This window comes from Epinephelus moara, chromosome 24 (assembly GCF_006386435.1).
Source record: "Epinephelus moara isolate mb chromosome 24, YSFRI_EMoa_1.0, whole genome shotgun sequence".
NCBI lineage: Eukaryota > Metazoa > Chordata > Actinopteri > Perciformes > Serranidae > Epinephelus > Epinephelus moara.
Window position 1 is genome coordinate 8,450,403 of NC_065529.1, and position 22,346 is coordinate 8,472,748.

At 39.1% G+C, this 22,346-nt stretch overlaps 1 protein-coding gene across 3 annotated transcripts in view; it reads right to left on the reverse strand.

Moving 5' to 3' along the window:
- Window positions 1-22,346, reverse strand: part of cadpsa (Ca2+-dependent activator protein for secretion a) — a 273,414-nt gene that overhangs the window by 76,787 nt on the left and 174,281 nt on the right. For 2 of the 3 annotated variants that reach the window (XM_050039323.1, XM_050039322.1), the window contains 4 exons: window positions 18,795-18,896; window positions 18,644-18,707; window positions 17,647-17,770; window positions 5,483-5,589 (listed from right to left, as the gene is read on the reverse strand). In XM_050039323.1, the coding sequence (XP_049895280.1) occupies window positions 5,483-5,589; window positions 17,647-17,770; window positions 18,644-18,707; window positions 18,795-18,896 (397 nt within the window). Of the gene's footprint in view, window positions 1-5,482; window positions 5,590-12,103; window positions 12,173-17,646; window positions 17,771-18,643; window positions 18,708-18,794; window positions 18,897-22,346 lie in introns of all 3 variants that reach the window. The other variant, XM_050039321.1, reaches the window with a different exon arrangement.

The window sequence follows — 22,346 nt, forward strand, 5'->3', positions numbered from 1 at the left end:
AATTTGGAACAAATGGATCGCATCTATAACCCCTATTAGAGCTGACTTTACCTGAGCCTATGGTCCGTTAGACTTTATTTTATTGTGTTTTATTACTTCTTGTCACTCTATTATCTGACCTGGCTGGCAACATTATCTCTCACTGTTCCATGTCAATAGTTTCTTGTGTGATTTCCTGCTCCAAATTTTATATACTAAAAACTGGGAAGATCTACACTGTGAATGAAGATGCAGCTACTGTCATGTTATAATCTTGTCTTTCCAAATAAAGATACATTTAAAAAAGAAAAAGAAAAAAAGAAAACAATAATTACTTAATACTCCCTGCCAACAGTAATTCATTACACTACTTGTTGTACTACTTCTCCATTACACCCCATAAATTTGGTAATTGATTCCCAAAGTTCAGATGTGTGCCTCTGTGTGAATTGCCATTAAGTGTAGCTAAGGCAAGGTAGCTTCTGTTTACCTGGGGATCTTCAGTTGCCTGTGACCAGTATTTTCTGAAGGCTTTGCCCAAAAGGCGGGGAGTCACTCATGGAGCAACATTTCATCCACAACATCTCCAGCCACAACCTTCATCACATGTACCAGTTGTCCACAATTGAAATCCAGTTTTGCTTGTTTAGCCAGTGCAGGGCTACAGCCGACCTCCACGGCCCTTTGGTGGGGTGTAGGCTTCATGTTGTTGTGTTGTCAGTCGTAGTAGTAGAGGTGTTTCAGACCGGAGGTTTGAGGATTTGTTTTTTGCAGTGGAAAGAGTTCTAGTGTGATGTACCTGCAGCAACAGTGTTCTTGTCATCTTTCCTCCCGACAGAATCAAAGTAATGGGAATATTTCCAGCCACTAGGGTAAGAGTTTCCAACTAGCTTGCTGCTTTCTTACATGCGTACGCAGCAAGGACGCTTACTAATATGAGTGCACTGATGTGATGCTGTTTTTCAAGTCAGTAGTTATGTGATAACAAAAGTAATGTCGTAACGAGTTGCTTGGTTTAGGAGTAACTGTATTATTATTACTGAAATTTCGTTAGTAACTAGTTACACTTCTCGTTACTGGAAAAAGTAATCCCATTACTGTAACGCATTTTAGCCAAAACATGATGTTTTCCTAATCCAATCCAACAACATCAAATTGAGAATTGAAATTTAATGTTTAAACATATCACCTACACATGAAAGATACAAATTTAAAATATCTGTGGTTGGAAGATGCATACAATGCCAAGATCTATTCTGGCTATTGCACTGCATCTCTGAGCTTTGGCAGTGATATTGATATTTTGCATGTGACAATATATTAATAACACCAAAAAAGAGTATTGGGCTCACATAATCTTGCATTTCACCAACTTCAGGCAGCATTCTAATGTCCTCAGATGTTTTCAGGGCCAGTAAGTCTTTTGTCTTTAACTGAAAAAACCCTTAATGTTCCTTGATGACTTAGATAATTTACTGAATAAGATATCAATGAAGTATGTTAACTATGACAATATCATGCTGTTATCTCACCCGCAATCACATAAAGTCATGAACAAGCAGATTTTATTGGTTACATTTCTGAAATTTCAGAAGAAACAACTCAAATACTTTATCCATTACACCGCAAGAAGCAGCAGAAACTGAAGGATTCAACTTCAACCTCATGCATACAGTGTCTTTTCAAAATAAACTTTCATGTTCAAAGCAAACAATGATTTCAGCACCAAAGCTACTTAGCAGTTACGACACTATGTCAAAAACTGATAATACACCCATTTTGCTTGCTAGTCCAGTTGCCGTCTTTGTTTGCTTTCCTGTCACCATTTTGCTTCGAGATGCCCCAAATGAAACTCACTGTACACCAGGAGGAATATTTGTTTATAGTGGCAGGACAGAAGAGTCTTATAGGATTACAAATACACAAGTTTTGTTCAACAATCTGCTGCAGTTTTACTCCTCAGTTTTTCACCAAACTGTAGGTAATTTGTGTAGGTTGAATGTAGTAATCCTCGTGAAAGTCTTGAAGTTAAAATTGGTGATCACATGAGTGCCACAGCATGGGGCTAGTATAAAGGATGAGCAATAACCAGCTTTAGAGTAAAACATAAGTAAAAGCAAATTGCACTGAATTATAATCATGTTCTGATGCGTTTTTATTGTAAATTGACCAAAATAAAACTGGCATTGATACCAATATTTGCCAGGGCTGAAGTCTAACGCTGGTTAGGCTGGTTCAACAATCTGCTCATATAATTTGAGCAGCAGCATGTCATTGAAATGCAAGGGGAGTGATCACGTTACCTGCGATCACAAAAAAAAACATGCCTCACATTTCCTCCATTGTGTGTGCCCAAGGATCCAATGGAGAGGAATGGGTTTCTTTAAGGGAAGGAAAGGTGACACAACACCTTCCCCAAGCTTACTTACTGGACTTGGTAGAATAAATGACACATAGCTAAACACAGGAAAACGCATATTCAGGGATGGTCTGAGGTGGACTCTTAGAAAACAAGGTACAGAGTTGCACTCTTTGAGACAAAAAGTTAACACATTCAGCGTCAAAAGACACAACTCTGCACTTTGTTTTCTCAGAGCACGGCTTAATGAGCTTAACAAATAAAACACATCGCTTAAGTGCTTGTCTCTGTTCTTCGTCACCAAAGACAAAACTGTTGCTAGCTTTGAAGCTAACAAGCACTGCCACAAGCACTTGGTTAGCAGTGACCACAAGCCGAAAGGGGTTCTGGGTCATTGTTGAGAAGGGAAACATTAATGATCCTCTACAACAATAGCCGTATCATTGAGTGCATGCACAGGACTTACAGTAAGGGTAGGGTAGGAGATGGGGCGTATGGCACTAAGACAATCACATACCTCTTTTCCCTGTTCAAACATTTCCCAGCAAACCAAAAAAAATCATTGAAATAAAAAGCAGAGAAGGAATAAGTCAATTTTGAATTACGAAGTGACAAATAATATGATTTACAGTCAAGTAAAAGGCATAGCATTCACAGTAAGTGAGGAGAAAGATTAAATAGACTAAGGATCTTTTAAATTTAAACAACCCTTTAAAATTCATGTTTCCTTCATGTGCATCTCTTTGCCCTCTGCCTTCATGATTTTTTCTCTTATCCTTCAGTATCTTTACAGCTCAGTGTTTGCCAGATAAACAGAAAAGCTGCTCTGCTGTGATATAAGGACAGACCTGATTGATAACTCTCCCCTGCTACTATGAACTTGCCTACATTTTAGAGTGTGTACTTTGTGTCAGACGTGGCCTGCCGTGCAGATAAGACACTGTATGATGATTTAAAGTAGCAGGTGGTCACTGGTGAGGGACTTTGTGTTTATGAATGAATATGAACCTTTGAGACCCCCAGTCAGGAGGAATACAAAATAACTTGTTCAATTCATCTTCTGAAACTAATCTTTAGATCCCCTTTAGGTATATTGATAATTTTAAAAACTGTACTGGAGACAACGGTAAACATATTCAATGGAAAGTCCACAAATGGGATTTCTGAAGTCAATCAATATCCCCAATATAAAACAGACTCTGTGACTGATAAATCTGATGTAACAAATTGGAAGACAACACTCCCCATGGCTGCTGGAATACACTGCACTAAATTAAATTCGGCATATCTACACAGGTTTCCAACCAAACAAAATATAGAAAAAGGGCAGCATGAGGCTCTCATTACAGTGAATAGGCTGGCATGGACAACTTCTTTTACTGCCCCTCCTACATTGATTTTAGGACAAGACTTCTCCTTTAGGGAGACTTGGACACACAACAGAGTGGAACAAGCAAAAGGTACAGAAATTTTTTCTCTGTAGGACCCTTTCCGTGATGTTGTTAGACACTCATACTAACAATGTGAGCCTGTTAGTGGCAAAAACAAACACTTTTAGTGTACATACATTAATGGTGTGCACATGCCTCCTTAGTTTGTTTTGCCTCTCTTATTACTGGACCAATTTCAAATATCGTTGTTCCCACGAGTTACACACACAAAAACATGGGAAAAAAATTGATTTAATTTGGAGTACCAAGCATATCATGCAGAGGCCTTTCTAAAATGAGCAGTGGCAAAAGTTACTATATTCTGTTATAATCAGTGGATAAGCAGTCAGTGTTAGCTAGCCAGCGGAAAAGTTGTCTACTTCCACATTAATATACATATATATAAATATATACATAGTATGTATATATGTGTGTGTGTGTGTGTGTGTGTGTGTGTATATATATATATATATATATGTATGTATGTATTAAATATATATATTGATGTCTCCACAAGTATGAAGGAAAAATAAATCCATGCCTGACAAATGTGACAAATGTTACAATCCCTCAGGAGTAATTATAGCCAAACTATCATGATTCTAATTAAGTGGGGACAAAACTCAATTTCAGTACTACATGTGGTTCATAAACCCATGTATATAAAAAATTTTATCCAGAAAAAACACAGCTCCCTCGTTTACTTGCATCTGTTTATATGCAAGTCTTGCCTCTCCAAAATGGCATTAACACTGATGTACGATTCAGTGACCAGTGAGGCATCTATAACCCTGTTTCCTAGGCCCTAGGTCTTGTTAGTGTTTCCACCACAAACCATCACTGCTCTGTCCATGGGATATTTAAAAACAGCAGGTTTGTGCATTTAGTCTTTCTTGGGCAAGCGCAGGGGTTTGGTAATGCCAGAGCCCACAGGAAGGACACTCCACGCCTCTTGCTTTTTAACTCTAAGTAAGGATTACAATACATGCAGTTCACATAACCCAGTTGAAATTACTGCATATTTTTAAATGCTTGAAGATCCACTCATTATTAAAAGTGTATGCCATCCAAGAAAGACAATAAAAACTAATGGAACGGTCAAAGTTGTAATATTGAAATTTAAGGTGCGTTGATGGATTCATGTCATCATCTCATGCATTGAGTAACTTTAGAGGTAAACGTTCCACCTTAAAAGTTGCCGGGAGTTGGCCCAGTGAATCAAGTTTTGGTTTTTTTTGGGTTTTTTTCCCAGATTACAGTTGCTGAAAGACGTTACAAGCATCCCTTCATTTTATAGTAATACTTTACAAATATATGTAAGACTTGCCACGGTATGAACTGTGGTTACATAAGCTTCAAAACCAGCAACAACTCAGACCTGAGCAGAGTGACCATCCTCTATTGACATATCAACAGAGTGCAGTGTTTCTAGCTCCACCTTTTAGTACCAGATCAGTGTGCTGGGTACCCCAACAGAGGGGTGACCGGAAATGGGGATGGTTAGGAATGGTTCCATTGGTACCATCCACAACTTTTCGCAGTGGAAACAGAAAATATGCGTACCGAACTGAACTAAACTAGTTGGTGGAAATGAGGCTTATGTTTCTATAGCCATTGTCACTGCCTTTTTCAGCCAGACACCAGCCCATACTGTCATAAAAATGTAGGCCTGTGTGTGTGTCTGTGATGCATGCACGTGTAGCGGCACACTGACCTCAGCATGGTGTTCCTCGTTCTGCTGAAGCACCTCAATCACCAGCTCGGCCAGGCGAATAGTGTCTTCCAGTTTTTTAGCCGGGGTGACTAACCGCCCTACATTCTCTGGAGCACAAAGGTCAAAGGTCAGTATGGGCAGCCTCATAGTCTGATCAGAATCTGTTCCTTTTTCCTGTCTCCTGTTACTACTGTATGCATGCAACTTGAGGTATGCAAGAACATCCCTGGTCTGAGATAGAAAAGTGTGTATTGTTTCATAGCGTACTTAGATTGTAAAACAAAAACAAAAACAAAAAAAGTACACAGCATGCATCTTATCCTGCTTACTCCTAACCACTGGAGCTGGAGGATAAAGTCACTCACAAATTTCGGATATAGCTGTTGCCGCAAAAGTGATCCTTAGCCCAGTTTACAGCCTCAGCCTAAATCACTGGGACAATCTCATGGTCATATAAAAAATACAAGCATGAAATATCAACTTGTTATAATTAGGGCTGGGTATCAGACCTTAGTACTTTTGGACTAAAGACTGAATTGTGTTTGTGGCATGGAGTATAGAAAAGTTTGAATTAAGGTCAGATTTTGGCTGATTGTAATCATAATTGTGATAATTGTATACTATATATTTTTTAAGCAAAGTTCAAGTGCAACATTAAACACATTATGCCTAGCCCTAGTTATACTGCAATTCCAGGGTTACTACATATAGAGTGCTGCAGGAATGAGTCCTAAATCCCAGAAATGAGTTGGCATTTTAGCACTTCTGGTTCTCTTGTCTTAAAATCAATGGATTTTTAGAATGGGTTTTTGGTTAGATGTCTGAGTCTTTGTTTAACACAAGATATTTTCACATTTTGTTCTACCGCATCCAATACATAATTAGTAATAGGTAATTACCCTACTCGTGCATTTTGAAGCTTTTATGTGTCTCAGTAGCTCATAAGTAGCTAAATGAGACTACAGAGGTTGTTAGGAACATTAAATGTCATCACGCCAAACAGCGAAAGTCATCTGCTCACTAGCCCACATTTACCGCCTCACTGTTTTTATAGAAAAGGGAAATTCAACCTTATTTTGGGAAAAATATTAACATAAGTCACTGCCGAGAGACAAATAATATTCTGATCTTGTTTGAATTGTGTTATGAATTATACTTATTTGTCCATTTAAAAGATAATTTTGCAAGTCAAGAAAATTGCACTTTTTTGTCATAGGTTTGTCATACTACAATTTATTTTGGTGTGAAACTGCTGAATGAACTACATCTCTTGTCTTGCAATATACAATATACATCACCAACACCAGCTAGCTAGCTAGGTAACTTAGCACACACAAATGTAACGTTAGCTTAACTGATGTGTTTTATCAAGCCACTCATCTTTTTATCAGCTAGGAAGTGAAAGAACAAGCAAGACCCATTGCTCGTGTGCATCCCAGTACCAAACACAAAGGCATCACATCAAAGGAGAGGAAGTTATGACATCACTTACATTTACATTACATTTTCAGTCTTTTACCTAAAAAGTTTAACGACAAACTGCAACTGTATCTGTTAAATTGACAAACATATTATGTATAATTAAGCAATAATTTGAAAAGGATCAAAACTTCTGTCGCTGTTGACTAATATAAAATAAGGTCCCATCGTGATCTACAGGAAGGGGAGGGGCTATGTCTCTCTTTACACGTGCTCATGCCAACTATTCTAAGCAGTTAACACAACCATGAGCACTAGCTGGATCAGGTCACACTAAAAAGCAATAACCATAATGATAATAATAATAATGATTGTATTTACACTTCAAAATCATGATGTTAATTTGTAAATATTATCCTGCTGAACAAAACGTGAAAGTATCACAAACTTTCATCTGCTGCAGAGCTTCCTTTCTTTTAATTTGCAAAATCCAATGGAAAAATACCACTGGCTTTTTGTCAAGGGAACCAGAGTGATGTTAACATCTGGGTTAGCCTACAGAAATAGACACTCATCCTTGCAGCAGCCTATTGTTAAAGCATTTTTGCAATCAAGACTATCCCCATGAGTGCTGAAAGCACTGTTAGGTGGCTGGATGTGGTGATGGCCTTGGGTATGTAGCAAATGCATTGCATCTCTGTCACTGTGACAGAACAGTGATGATGTCATCCAGAGAAAACATGGACATTATGAGGGATGCAAACAGCATGTACATTAAACACTCATCATGCAGTAATGTGGTGGTTGCTTATCTACACAGTATCTGACTTTACAGTGTGGGAGGTGAAGTTGCATCTCACGGTACTTGGATTATGAGTAAATACAGATTGCACTGAAGGTAATTTTGACTTGCATACTATTTCCTTTAGTATGTTGAGTGAGAGGACTGAATTTATACCACAGCCGCAGAATATACTCATTTCCAATTAGGTGACAGATGCTTAATGGCATCAACTTATGATGGGTTCAACTGAGTGGAGGTTTTACGGTAGACTTTAGGAAGAGACCATGGTATAAGCATGATAATGCACTCCAAGGCTGTCTGATATGGAAGATAATTGATTCTGAGGTGGAAACAACATGACTGAAAGCATAGTGCCTCCACTTCATCCATCATTGTCATATACCAGGATACCTTGTTGTGCTTTATCACTTACAGTAATGGCAGGATAAGGTTAGTGCTTGAGCTTTTTAGAGGGTGGCGGATTAATTCAGCAGTCCGAGTCAATCACTTTAAGATTTGAAGCATTACCCATCCTACAAAGCAGCTGCAAGGATGCAAAAGACTGTATCTATTACCCAAGTCCTGGTAGGATTGAAGAGCAGAATTAAATGACAGTGCATGTCCTAAAAACTCCAAATTGTGTATGTGTTGTGGTTCATGCTGTCTCACTCTAATGTCAGCACCATCATCCTGCTGAATAAGAACACGTACATACACACTGTGTTACAGGGGTTGAATTAGCCACGTCAGAGTCATGACTATGTTCAGTCCACCCACTGGCAGAGCTCTTGTGGCTCAGTGATGTTGTGGACAACACAGCAGGATGATGGACAATTGCCTGCTGGAGCTTAAGTCATGCTTGCATGGGTGAAAGATTCCACAGAATAGGACTTCTGTACTGGTTTAAAGGGGGCGGGGGTTGACAACAAAGGGATAACTGTTGTCTACCAAGTTATACTTTGTTTGATTACCTTTTGTTTTTTAATGGACTCCTAGCCTGGGAATGAGACGAATCTGCAAACTCATGTTTCATTAGCTCTGTCAGTCAGGTCCCCCTCCTGTCCGGACAGATTTCCAGGAGAAGCTCCATTGAGGCATTTTTGAAACCAACCAAGATGGCTGCAGCTGATGTGGAACTTTCTGTTGAAGTACTATTTTTAAATTCCGATGGTAAAAATACTGATGCTGTTGTTGCTCTGATAGGTTGTAGGTCTGTTCGGTTGTGTCCCAAGGCATTTTGACCTACAGCCATTGAACCCCTTGGAAGTTGAAAATGAACGGAAAGTTTCCCGACTAACTCACATTCATGATTTCATCTGGCAATGTCAGACTAATGGATTCCAACTTGTAAGATCTAATCAGGACAGCAAGTTGACAGTGTCATTATGTCAACTTGAGACAGGACAGTTCAGGTTTTGATGGTTATCACTATTAAATGCTTCATTGGGATATTTGACATTTTATGACTAATACAGATATTTCTGGCATGTTGGAAGTTTAAAGGTATTATTTGACCACAGATTGTCTAAGTTGTTGACAAGTCCAATTGCAGTGAATCGAGTGCTTTGTCACTGCTGTGTAGTAGACACTTAGGATCTACTGGCTCTAGTATCATGCTAGGTATGTTAAAGAGACCATTAATCCCAAAATCAAAAATCCAAACAATAGCTCTTACTTGTACTGCTATTTATCTGTCTAGATTCTTTTGGTGTGAGTTGCAGAGTTTTGAGAATATCGGCCATAGAGATGTCTGCCTTCTCTCCAATATAATGGAACAAGATGGCATTCAGCTTATGAATGCCTCAAACCATTATTTGTAAAACTTAACAACGTCTCTTTCCAGAAATCATGACCTAATTGCTCAAGATAATCCACAGACCTTGTTGTGAGCAGTTACGTGTAGGAACTATTTATCTCCGACCGAACTAAACATGCTAACCTCATCACTGCACAGAAGGGAATGTGCATCTACTCACGGACTAGAGGCGCTCTCCTCAGCTGAGCAGTAATGTCAATGTCCAGACACACCAAACTGACTTCAGAGAACAAGTGGCAACGAAAGCCAACTGTTGCATTGGCTGTTGCGTCACATCGCCTGTGTCTCAGCCAGAAAGATGCACAAAGCAAAGACAACAGCCGAAAACCAAACAGTATGTGTGTTTTGTGCCTGTGTTAGAAGAAATAACTCTTCACACCAGCAGATGGCGGAAGTTGGTATTTGTCATTCAAAAAGGAAAACCAGAAAACTGTCTTGATGCTAGTTAGCACATTAACAACACAATCCAATGTTGAATGGACAGATCATATATATACCGTGAGCCAGTGAACAATAACACAAACCATCAGGAAAAGTTTCTGCTAAAGAGCTCAATGGCGAGAGAAAATAATCTTACCTTATGTAACAACATTTGTTTTGATCTCACTCACTCCTGACTTTAGCTGTTTGGTTACTTTCCTAACTTCTGTTTCTCCTCTTGTGCGATGAGCTGAACTGCAAATCAGAGTGATTTCATTCACCAACAGGATCTACCATCTCCAATGTCGATTCAACATGCTGAATCGGCCAAAAACAGCAGATGGGGGCCAATGAGGGCCAACAGTGCAGGGCACAAAGCACAGACTACAGCGACAGATGCCGACAGCCCAACATTGAACAACAGCGGACCGTCGGCTTGGTGTGTCAGGGCCTTGAGCTAGCTCAGTGGTGCCAGGTGAGCTAGCAGTAGATGCATGCTTCTTTCTCCACAGTGATATGGTTTGCAGTTATAGTTTGGTAGAAAGAAATTAAGTTCTACATAAATAACACTACAGGTAAGAAAAAATATTTTTTACTGATTTTGGGGTGAACCATTACTTTAATGCAGAAATCTAGGATGTTGTTTAAGATCTTAAGTGACCTTAGAAATAATAATTCAGTATCAGCCACATCCAATTTCTTGTATTTTACACCTTTCTGAAAGAAAAGCCTATGGATTAAAATACTTTAAATGTCACTTGCATTCAAACAGTGTTTTCTACCATGTGTGGATGCTCGCATTCTATGGCTCTCATGGGTTACTCATTGGCAGAAGCGATTTTTACTCACAACGTGTGAATCATCTTAAATATTGCTCTTTCCATTTGTCAGTCATTAATTCATTTCTGCTCTCTTGTTGTGTCTTGTCAATGTTATACCAGCTCTTATGCTTTTAAAAAATGTGTATCATTTGTGCAAGGTCCAATTTAAAGTAGTATTTAATATTCTTATTTTATCATTGCGAAACTGCAGTTCAGTTAAATATTTGCAATATACTGCAAAGGGGGTGTGAAGATTGGTGGTCACAGCGTTCCTGAAACATGTTCTTTGAGGTTTCGCTGCAGGGATCAGGAAGGTAGTGACAGGGTCTATGGTGGTATGGTTTAAGATAGACTGAGAAATGAGCTAACAGCAGAGATTAGACATACAGTACAACATCACCTGGATCCTTCAGTTTTTCCTGAGATTTCTCCACTAAGTAAAGTTTTTTTAATTTAAAGACAGGTTGCAAGGATGGAGAGCAGGCAGAAAGAGGTGGGAAAGTGTCAGGTAGAGGGGGTGAGAGAGAAGAGATTATTCAATATAGGTAGTATAAACTGAGTAATAGAGGACAGACGAGGTCAGTGACAGGACGAGTCAGAAATGAAGGTAGAGGTTAGACTGACTGTTCAATAACAACACATTCAAAATATATCTTCAGCCTCAGACCAAAAGGTTTCATCTTTCAGTGTGATTTATGAAACAGAAAACTTTAGAGGGGGCATGGGGGGAAAAAACACATAAAACAAAGCATCACTTTGACCTAAAATCCAGTATGATGAAATCTGTAAAATCATAAAAACCTGTGAAAATCATTGTAAAATTGTATATGCCATCAGTATCAGCACTTAAAGGTGTTTTCATTCAAAGACAGAGGCACGTCCACAATAGGAACATGTAACATTTCCTTTGACAACTCATCTAAACCTGAGTCCAAAGATGTGTCACTCAAATGATTGAGAACAAAATAAGATGGCCTTTCAATAACTGCATTATGTAGGTGTCCTGTTTGAATGTACCATGATCTTAAACACTTAAAAGATTTACACACAAGCAAAGTAAAAATGCATTCAAGTCGCAGACAGACAAAGAACAGGTGGTTTGGGTAGGACGGAAAAAAGCTCACAGAAAGATTAGAATGTGTTTAAAGTGACTAAGAGACAAACTGAGCTTGAAAGACATCAAGAAGCTGTAACAGGTAGACTTTACAGACTAAAACAACAGATACAAATGAACCAAATGACATCCGGGATGACAAAAATGTGAAAACGCTTGTTGTGGTTGGCGTGCATACTGGTTGTAGAGAAAAATAAAAGGGTGCAGAGGTGGGGGGGTGGGGCTGGGGAATGAGGAAGGTACTCACGAATGGTTAAATCCATGACTTGAGACGCCAAGCAGAAGACAGGATGCTCATACATCTCTCTCTTTTTCCCTACAGAGAAAGAGGGAGGATACCGAGGCATGCGAGAGGCCAGGGTCAGAGAGACGAGTACAGAGATCACCAGGGTTCGACCAATATGAGGTTTTCAGGGCCATTACCTGCATTGTTTGTGCTGCTATTTAGTATCCTACAATTTCACATATTTCAAGCCATGAAAGCATATTGGTGTATCAGTGTTCAGTTAATTAAAATCTTAAATGTATTGTATCAAAGGTGCAATATGTATCATTGAGCCCATCCATCCCGAAAACACGCCCCATAGGTTGTTTGTACGAGCAGTTTATTATGACCCATGTTTATGTTTAGTGTAGGCAGTGAGCTCTAGCAGCCATAGAAATTATGATGGGAGCACAGGAGGAAATCAGGTGACATAGTATAAAGAGTAACAAAGTTCAAGTAGGGCGGAGATCACAGTGGTTGATGGGTCAAACAGACACAGGACTTTCACCCAACAGACTGCTGTACTTGTACGGTGTTAAATTATTTCTAGTTACATACATAATATTACGTTACCTGAAGTCATATTACTTAACATCACATAGTCACATTACATTGAATACATAATCTCACGATAAGTATCTAACATGATGATGCCCAACCATGATTCTTTTGCTAAAATCTAACCTCACCAGAAGGGGCGCTAATAACCGCTCTGGGTTGCATGAAAGGGTGGGAACATGTGACCGATGAGGTCATATGAGTTGGAGGACTTGTTGGTATCATTTTGAGATCTTAAATTACTATTTGCAAATCAGAAAGAAAATTGCTCCCAACAAAAGAGTACTTTGACAACAATGCAACTTTGCAGGAATATTGTTTTAGCAGTACTTAGTCCTAGACCAAGCTGCAAGGTCAGGCTACAGTCTACCCTTTTTACAATACACAACATTTCTGATATCAAAATTAACATAATTTTACACTATCCCTGCTATACTTATGTCAATATACATACATTTTAATACACATCTGTTAAATATTACCTTAAAATGATTTAGTGTGCCAATTATTTTCAGGTTCCTCTCTACAGCTGTCCCATTAATTGATTCCTATTAAATCATACTGACTTTCCTTTATTTTTAGGATACTCTAGGTAGTACTTTTGTTTACAATTTTTTATAGCTATTTTTTAACATTTCAGAATTATCAATACATCACAAATTAACAAAATCTAATTTGCTTTTTGATTTCAAAAAAAGTTATAGTTGTTGTCAACAAAGTGACAGATGAGCTTTAAACCACAGACACTGAGCTGATGTAATGTGATACATATCTCTGTAATGACTCTATTTTGTTTGTTTTACTAACTATTTGTCTGCTTTTACAATGTTGCCTACAAGAAACTGATTAAAGTTACTATATGATTTATTTTTTTTACCATAGTAACACTGGTGTGTCAAACTAAAGTAAAAGGTCGAGTACTAGCACTGTAATAATCAATTAAAATGCTACATAAAGCACCTTTGACAGCTTTCCTTACAAATATGTCCTTAAACTTCATCAGGTCATCACATCTCATATCTGAGTTGGATGACACTGACTGATCCATGACCAGGATTTTTATTGATACGCCAAAGTCAACAGTTCAAAGATTACAGGCGGTCTACTTTGGATTAACCATTCGTTCTGCCAAGCAGAGGTAAAATCTGAAATACCAGAGGTTTTTTTCCCATCGGTCAAAAAGCACACCAGTATGACGGAAAGAGGTTTTGGGGATAATCAACAATCACAACTGAGAAACTAAGGTTCATCGTCCTTAGTGTCTTCAGGGAGGTAATGATTTCTTTACAGACATCGTCTTAAATTGACCATTTTAAGTAGATCAATTAGGGTAACTGAACAACAGTATTTTGGGAATTATAGTTATTTGCTGTCTTGTACTATTTTTAATGCATTAGCTGATTTTAGCAAGGCAACCTCCCTCTGACGTGACCTGAAGGTCAAGCACTTCTTGGCTTTCAACAAGACTTTCTACTATAATTGACATTTCATACAGTTAGAGATCAAGAGAAACAGGGAGTGCATAGGTGGACAAGTCAGAAAGAGAAATTAACCTCTGACCCTCATCGTTGCAATGTGACTCTTGGTAGTTCTACAACTTTTCAGGATTCATTTGTGAAACCAATCTCATTTAAATGCAATCCAACATGTTTGCTAGTGACACACGCTCCTGTATGACAGGGATATTACTCAGAGACAAGTGATACCAGTTTTACCTGTGTTTGTCCAGTACAGGTAGAGCTTGTATATGTTTAGCCCAGCTTAGCGCATAGACTGCAAGCAGTGGGAAAAATCACTTCTTGGGTTCAGGTTCAGGTTCAGGAAGACTTAGCCTTCAAGGTCTTTTTCTAACTAGAATTGACACTTTGCATACAACAGTATGCCTCAACGAACCAGTCAAGTTGCAATTCAAGATTACATCCATATCTGTTAAAATATGGACACTTCATACACACATTCCCCCCGGCAGCACAGAAGATCTATACAATCAGCTCAATTTCAAGGTGGGCACCCAAGATTAGTTAATTAATTCAGTATCTGACCAAATGTCTCCCCTTCTGTTCCTGAGTTATGATGCTAAATAATGACCAGAAAAGTGCTTCTGTAAATATATAAATGACACAGTGAAGTTGACCTTTTACCTTTTGGATATAAAACGTCATTACAACATCACTATATCCTATTAGACATCCATGTGAAATTTTGTCAGAATTAGCATGTGAATTCTTGAGTTATGGCCAAAAACATGTTTTGTGAGGTCACAGTGACATTGACCCTCAAATTCTAATCAGTTCATTCCTAAGTCCAGTGGACATTTGTGCCAAATATCAGGAAACTATAGTATTGAGTTCGCTAGAATGAGACAGATGCAAGGTCACAGTGACCTTTGACCACCAAAATCTAATCACTTCATCGTTGAGTCCAAGTGGACGTGTATGCCAAAAAGAAATTCCCTCAAGGTGTTCCTGAGATATCACTTTCACAAGACTGGGACTGACGGACGACCCGAAAACATGCCTCCAGCCACCGCTATTGCTGGCATGGAGTCAAAAATTACAATACCACACAGTGACTACACCCAGCATCTCAAAAAGCCAGTCCTCACAGAGAGTTTGGCCGGTTAGAGGTTGGTTCTGTGAACAAATTAGATGGCTCTTGAATGGCTTGGTGATTAGCTTCCTAATTAACAAGATTCAACTTGTAAATAAGACAGGAGTTGTTAATGGTGTGCTTTTTACTTTCAGCTGAGCTTTGTGCTAAGCTAGTCTAGACACATACAAGACCTATCTCTGTACCGCACATACAGGTATGAAACTGATATCACTTTGGCTAAGACAGCAAAAAAGCATACTTCCCAAATGTCAGTGATGCTAAAGAACTTTAGAGTCACAGATACAGTAGGTTAAGTGCAATCTGAAGAATTATCACAACTGTAACAAAAAAAGAAGAAATAAAGAAAACATAAAAAGGACAGAAGAGAAAAAAATCTGCACTAAAATAGGTATACCAGATAAGTGTTCCGACTCAGTTTAGGATAAAATGTTTCAGATGTCTGCAAAATATTAATGATGCCTATTAAAGTAAACCTGGACCATGCAACAGAAAAAAAACACTGAACTGCCACAAGAAGCAGTCCCATAATGTCTTGTTTATTGGCCTTCCTGTTTTCAAACAGCAGCAGTTTTCAAGAAGCAGCAAAAGCCAATAGACAAAGGAAAGAGAAAAGTGAGTATGGAAATCATCACAGAGCAAGGAAGAGGAAGGCAGAGAAAGGGAAGAGAAGGAGCATCACTTCGGCTACCAGGCAGGTCAAAGTGGGAGACAGAGGCAGTTTAGGACTTGGCTGAAAAAGAAGCTGAGGCATGGTGGACGGAGTCAGCGTAAAGACTGAATTGAATGCATTTTTACTTACTGTACATTTGCTACTAAAATAAGCTGAAGGTAAGGCAAAATAAACAGAGCATTTGGATTAAAACAACTGTCATGCCATCTGCAGCTGTGAAGAAGAACTTAGAAGTTAGGCTTTGTTTTGAAATTCAGACTTAAAATTAATAAACAGTAAAATAAACAACAGTACTGTATGGCTGCTTCAGTCTAAGGATCCCTACTGAAAACGTACATCTGCAGCAAGTAGCTTTATGTACATTAGTAGTAACTAGGGATGTCAGTTTCAGTTACCCATTAACTGGTAAATAAGTGGTTAATTTTTAAGGAAAAAAAAGCAAAATAACAAGAAATACAAGTGGTGCTTTCTTGTTGTCATGTGCTTTATTGATTCAGTGAGCTTTAGTGCAACATTTTAAAACGCTAACCATTAAGAAGTGGTGAAATTTAAATAATATTGCGATGTAAATGTCTTGCCCTCTATTTTCTGTTTGCTTTGCTGTCATTCATGTGACCAGCTGAGTTTAACTGTGGAAACATGGTGCCCACTGCCCACTCTGTGGGCACCATGGCCACTCTGCACTGAGTGGCCACTCTGGCCTGCACACCATGTGGGTTAACTGGGAGCTTGCTAGCTGTGCTGCTTGTTCGGTGATCACCACTGGTAATGCCGTCCTGACCCAACCGGTACAGCATTGCTGCGTAAATATCGTGCCCACCCCCCAGTCTCCCCCCAAGACTGCCCTAGTGAGTTAGCAGCTTCATTTTGTGCCCCAAACCTCTTAAGCATTGTTAACTAGTCTATGTTAGCACCACTAGCTGTGTTGACACTGCTAACAGTGTTACAGGGGGGGGGCAAAGGATGGGGACAATGTTTTCACAACAAAGCCATCCTGACACCATGTAGTCAGGACAACGTTACTAGCGGTAAACGCTGAATAAGCAGTGTTGCTAGCTAGCTCAGCCAAGCTACGTGGTGCAAAGTGCAGAGCGGTCAAGGCTAGCTAACCAATGTAGCATGAATACCTCATAGCTTCTTTAATGTGGTAAAGCATAGTGCTAGTGCTATTACTAAGAGTAGCAAAATTAACTTATAGACCAACATGTATAACCATATTCTCAGCAGTTAACAGATTAATGGCTGACCTTTGACATCCCTAGTTGTAACTTATAGAAGTTAATCCCAAAGCAGGAAACCAGAGACAGTTAATATCTTCACCTTTTCATTCTAACAGTTGGAAGACAATGATGTCTACACACCCTGGCCAATAAAAACAGTACTAAAAACAGTAGTTTTTTCATCAGTGTTTGTCAGTGTTATTTCATTTTATCCTTGTTTGGTTACATTTGGAGAACACTTTTGACTGGCTTTCTTGTAACAACCACGTTATATAACCACATTTAACAAACTCTGCCCCACTGAGCTTTCACATCTGAATTCTTATGTGACAGGAAACTCTTGCAGTAACTCTGACTGACTGATAAGGCTTAGAGTTGTTACATTAACAGACGAATCAAGACAGAACACCCATGCTGCGTTTTAACTACACTACTACCAATACACGGGAGCAGTGTGAACTTACCCTCCAGTTTTGCGTACTCTGACAAACGTTGGTAGTTGACCAGAGCTGCCTGCTCCAGACACTTACGGATCACAGCCTTGACTTCCTCTTGTGGAACCGGAGTGACAATATCTTTCATGAGAACCTAGGAAAGACACAGCAAGAGTTTTTATTTTCAGCGTACAGCAAAGCTTATCGTGACAAGACAAATAATGACAAATGTCAACCACTAACAACATGTTTGACTGAAAAACTATTTTTACATCAGAAGAAAAGTGGGCCACACACAGAAGACACATTTATACATTTATATGAATAAATAATGACACACTTATTGTGTGTATAAGAATACTGGCACTGATAGTAAGTTTTTGTTTTCTGAACTAACTGCACACCAGGGCTTGACCTGAATATTTGACTGTGATTGGATATTTGTTAATTGAGAGTCCACCCGCACACACAGGGCTAACTGTTAGCATCACACTGCTAACATTACCTAATGATTAATAACTGGTTTATCGACAAAGTTGAGCCATTTTGGTGGTGATGGGAGTTTGTTGGAATTGTTGCATGGCTCAATGATGCATGTTAGCCACTACTGTTGTGTTAGCTCGTGCTAACCTGGCAGATGGTGGAGCGACTCCCAAGATGAAACAAAAACAGGACTTTTACCCAAAAGACTGCTGTTCGTGGCCCGTGTGAAACTAAGACTCAACTTTGAGTTTAACATGATGTGTTAGGTGACATACTCGTTAACATACTTACGAAAGTGAACTTATGTAAAAAACATACTTACTTTGACCCAAACTATGATCATTTTCTAAACCTAACCAAGTGTCTTTGGTTTGAAACTTAGAGCCACTGATCAAGCTGCAGTAGGCTATTTGACGTTTGGAGTCAAGAGTGTGTCGGCTACACATACGCCAACTTTTTCTGAGCTTGTTTATTTCATAATAGAAATCTGAATTAATTGGAAAAAAAACTTGAATGGATCTGTCCAGCAATAAAGATGACTTACCCTTTCAAGCAAGGACAGAGTTGCTTTCAGCGCTCCCTCTGGCCGTCCAAATGGAAAGCAGTACCTGTTGAAGAGGTTGGACTTTCATGTTAACCTTTATCAGTCCAGTTAGGCATGAGATCAGCACATGGTTGTTGTACGCAGTTCCTACCTGAAGTGTGTAATCTGGTTCTCCAGAAGCACCCGAAGCCTCTCCTTGATCTCCTCAAAGCGCTCCTTCTCTTCCACAGTCACTGTGCCAATACCATCAGGCCTGAAAGACAAGAGGAAATACTAGCAATTAAAGGTTTTGCGGTCTCTCCAGGCAGCCTGTCTTTCAGAGCTGGGGAGTTGAGTAGTCTACAGTACCAACTGAACACAGAAGAGAGACTTTTAAAACATTTGGTGAAAATAATAAATATTTCTGAATATCTTTGTTTAATTTACATGTACATTTACATATTATTGATGCCTCTATGAATCGCTACAGGTTCTAGGAACACAACAAACCACTGTAGGACACAGTATACCAAAACAGCAGCCAGGTCCCAGCACCATGGGGTTAGGGCAGACCTCCAGGGTGCCTTTTTCCACTTGTAGCACTGGTGTTCCCTACTGAAAAGGTTAGGGGCTCCAGGACTACATTCAGGAGCACCATTTAAATTGACAATAATTGCAACATGTCCATATTTTTCTATCTTCACTGTATTACTAATAAATGACTTTGGTAATAAAAACAATATTTAAAGAAATAATGTACTTTTTATTTAAAAGGAAAAAGTCACAAACAATTTATCAATATTTACACCTCAAGTATTTAGAAATGCAGCTATTTCAGGCTGCACTAATGTGGGGCATTAAGTTTGGCAATTTTCCAAATTGATACAATAAAAATGCTCAATTTTGACTCTATAAGTTGTCAGGGTTGTCCTTTATTGAAATGTAATCATTGTCAAGGTGTTTTTCCAGCAACCCAAAATCAAGGAACAAAGTAATTTTTCCTCAGAATTTAGTGGGATTCCTTAATTCATAAGGGACACAGGGAGCATGTTTTACAGGTCCTGTGACAACGATCAAATAAATCTTATATTCATATATGTATTTTCTATACTCTTCCTTAACACCTTATTTTGAAAAGCAGGCTTAGTGACAAATATCCTGGACCACTTCATCGAGTTAACCATAAAGATCAGAATACAGGGGCACCCCAACAACAATTTTTTTTGATCATGGAGATGTGAGCAACTGCTAGCCTGATGCAGAAACATCAGATGCTGCTTCTGAACCACCTGAGAAACACAGCTGACCAAGCAAATGGCTGCAGTCAAGCTCGCCATCACTTGCATCTCTGTGGTCAAACCAGTCGCGGCTTAATTGGAGACTGAAACAAGCGGAGCAGAGCAGTCTCAGCGAGTAGAGCAGAGAAGACACCAGTGAAGCAACACAAACACAACAACTCTCGCTCCTTCCTGATGTTTTACGATACATGACGGGAAAAAAATGGGGGGCATATTTGCAAGTTGCACTGGTGCTTCTACTTAAAAAATGAGTAATACTGACTCCAAAAATGTTCCCAAAGTGTGACTAAATGGTCACAGCCTGGAGCCCTGGGTTAAGATCATGGATATATAAAGAGAACTGGATACAACATTGGAGGCAGGTCCCTGTTCATTCCTATTCATCAAGACCACAAGATGTCACAGTGTTTTCACGCCGCCATATTTGTGTCCGCCCACAGCAGTCAGGTCACAGGTCACAACGTTGTCACGTTACCAAAACAAGTAGAGTAGGAGGAAAATCAGCGAGAGACCTAAAATTTATGTTCATTGAATGATGCCAGGAATATGTTGTGCTGTTGGCTGTGATACCAGTCGACAAAGAAACCCCAGACTGCAGTTTTATTCCATCCCAAAGGATGTAGACTGGCAGAATAAATGGTTGGCTGCGATAAGAAGAGACCACTGGCAGCCAACAGCTAACTCCAGGTTGTGCAGTCAACACTTTGTGTCCGGTAAGTCCTCAACTCTAATTTTTATTTTAGTCTTTGAAAACCCTTTACAAAACACGCGAAACATGATTAACTTCAGATGCCATATGATTAACGCCGACAGCCCGACACTACATTACCTAACGTGATGTTAGCTACCTCAATGGAGATTCACATTGTCTTATGCTAACGTTAGCTAACATTATCTGATTACGGTACACTCAAAAGCTTGTGGTTTGAGCTGATGTCAGTCACTAATTAACTATTATTCATACCTACTCTTGTCGTGGTGTGGGTCCTTAAATATAATACACACTCACCGGCCACTTCATTAGGTAACACTTGTGCGGTCTAATGCAATCCAATCCAATGGTTATGCCATAAATGCTATTTTTACGAAGCTTATACATTTTGGGTTTTTGTTGACATTGTCAAAAAGGTGATAATTATACATTATGTGCTGGTGTACTGGAGTGCATTATATTGTGCGGTGTTCTCATAATTTTGCCCAATCCATTAACATATATTGAGGGGGACAAAATATTAGGAACACTTTAATATATTACACTCCAGTACGCCAGCACCACCCAGTACAACCTTAATAATAAACATAAAGTGTAATTATAACCTTTCTGACAATGTCAACAAAAACTGAAAATGTAAAAAGCTTCATAAAGCAGAATCTCCGTCTGTGTGTGAGGTGTGTACTGCCATAGCGAAACTGAGGGGTACGGTCAAATCGGACACAAATATGGCGGCAGTCTCATCGACATGACGTCACTGGTACCCATGAATAAAACTTGCCCACAGAAATTGGCACAGAAAGCCACAAAAGTTTGACTTCCGTGTGTAAAATAACCCAGATCTTCTGCTCTGCTTCCACATCATTTGACTCATGGAGCAGGAGCACTAGAAACTTTCATTGGCCAAGTGGCTAACTGCCAGTTTAGCGCTTGAATGAGGCCGAAATGATTTAATCATGTGGCTCTTCCAGACTTTTGAAACGTTGTCAGACCAAATGGGATTAAATCAACAAGTCATTTCACAGGGGTTTTGACCCTCAAAAATACATACAAAAAATGCATCCACTAATTTACAGATGTTTCTTTCCCAATGTAAGTTTATGGGAAAAAGTCTTGATGGCATCCTGGACATTGTAATTCCACGGTTTGGCAACTATGTCAAATTGGCTTCAAAGCCTGGCACTGTTCTTGGTAGGCTTGTGAGGATTAGTTCACATCCAGGACCTTAGTTTATCCTTTCAGAATGTGAGTCCTGGGGCAGTCTTCAGCACATATCTCAGGGTGTTTTAACATTGGCAGTTTAGTATAAATCTGAGCATAATTCACCCTAAAATCTGGTGATAAGAAAACTTTCCCTGAACTTTGGTTTTGAGAAATTGAACCTGATTCCATCCATATGAAACAGTGTCAGACAGGTTCCACTGACCACAATCCATACCATCACAGGATATGGGGGGATATTCTAACATCATTAATGACATTCTTAAATTCTTAGCAATAGATTGCTCTGGGAATGTTACCAAATGTCTCATGGATGTTTCAGTAGAGAAGAATATTAAGTTTTTGCAGTTCTTGCCAATAAAGAAATGCAGCTACAAGAGTAATGGTTTTAGTCCCTCACATGTGACTGTTCATAAGTATCATGGCCTCTGACATGGAGGTGCTGACTCTCATCACTACTAGTTATCACTGCAAAATAAAAGGTAGCATACTT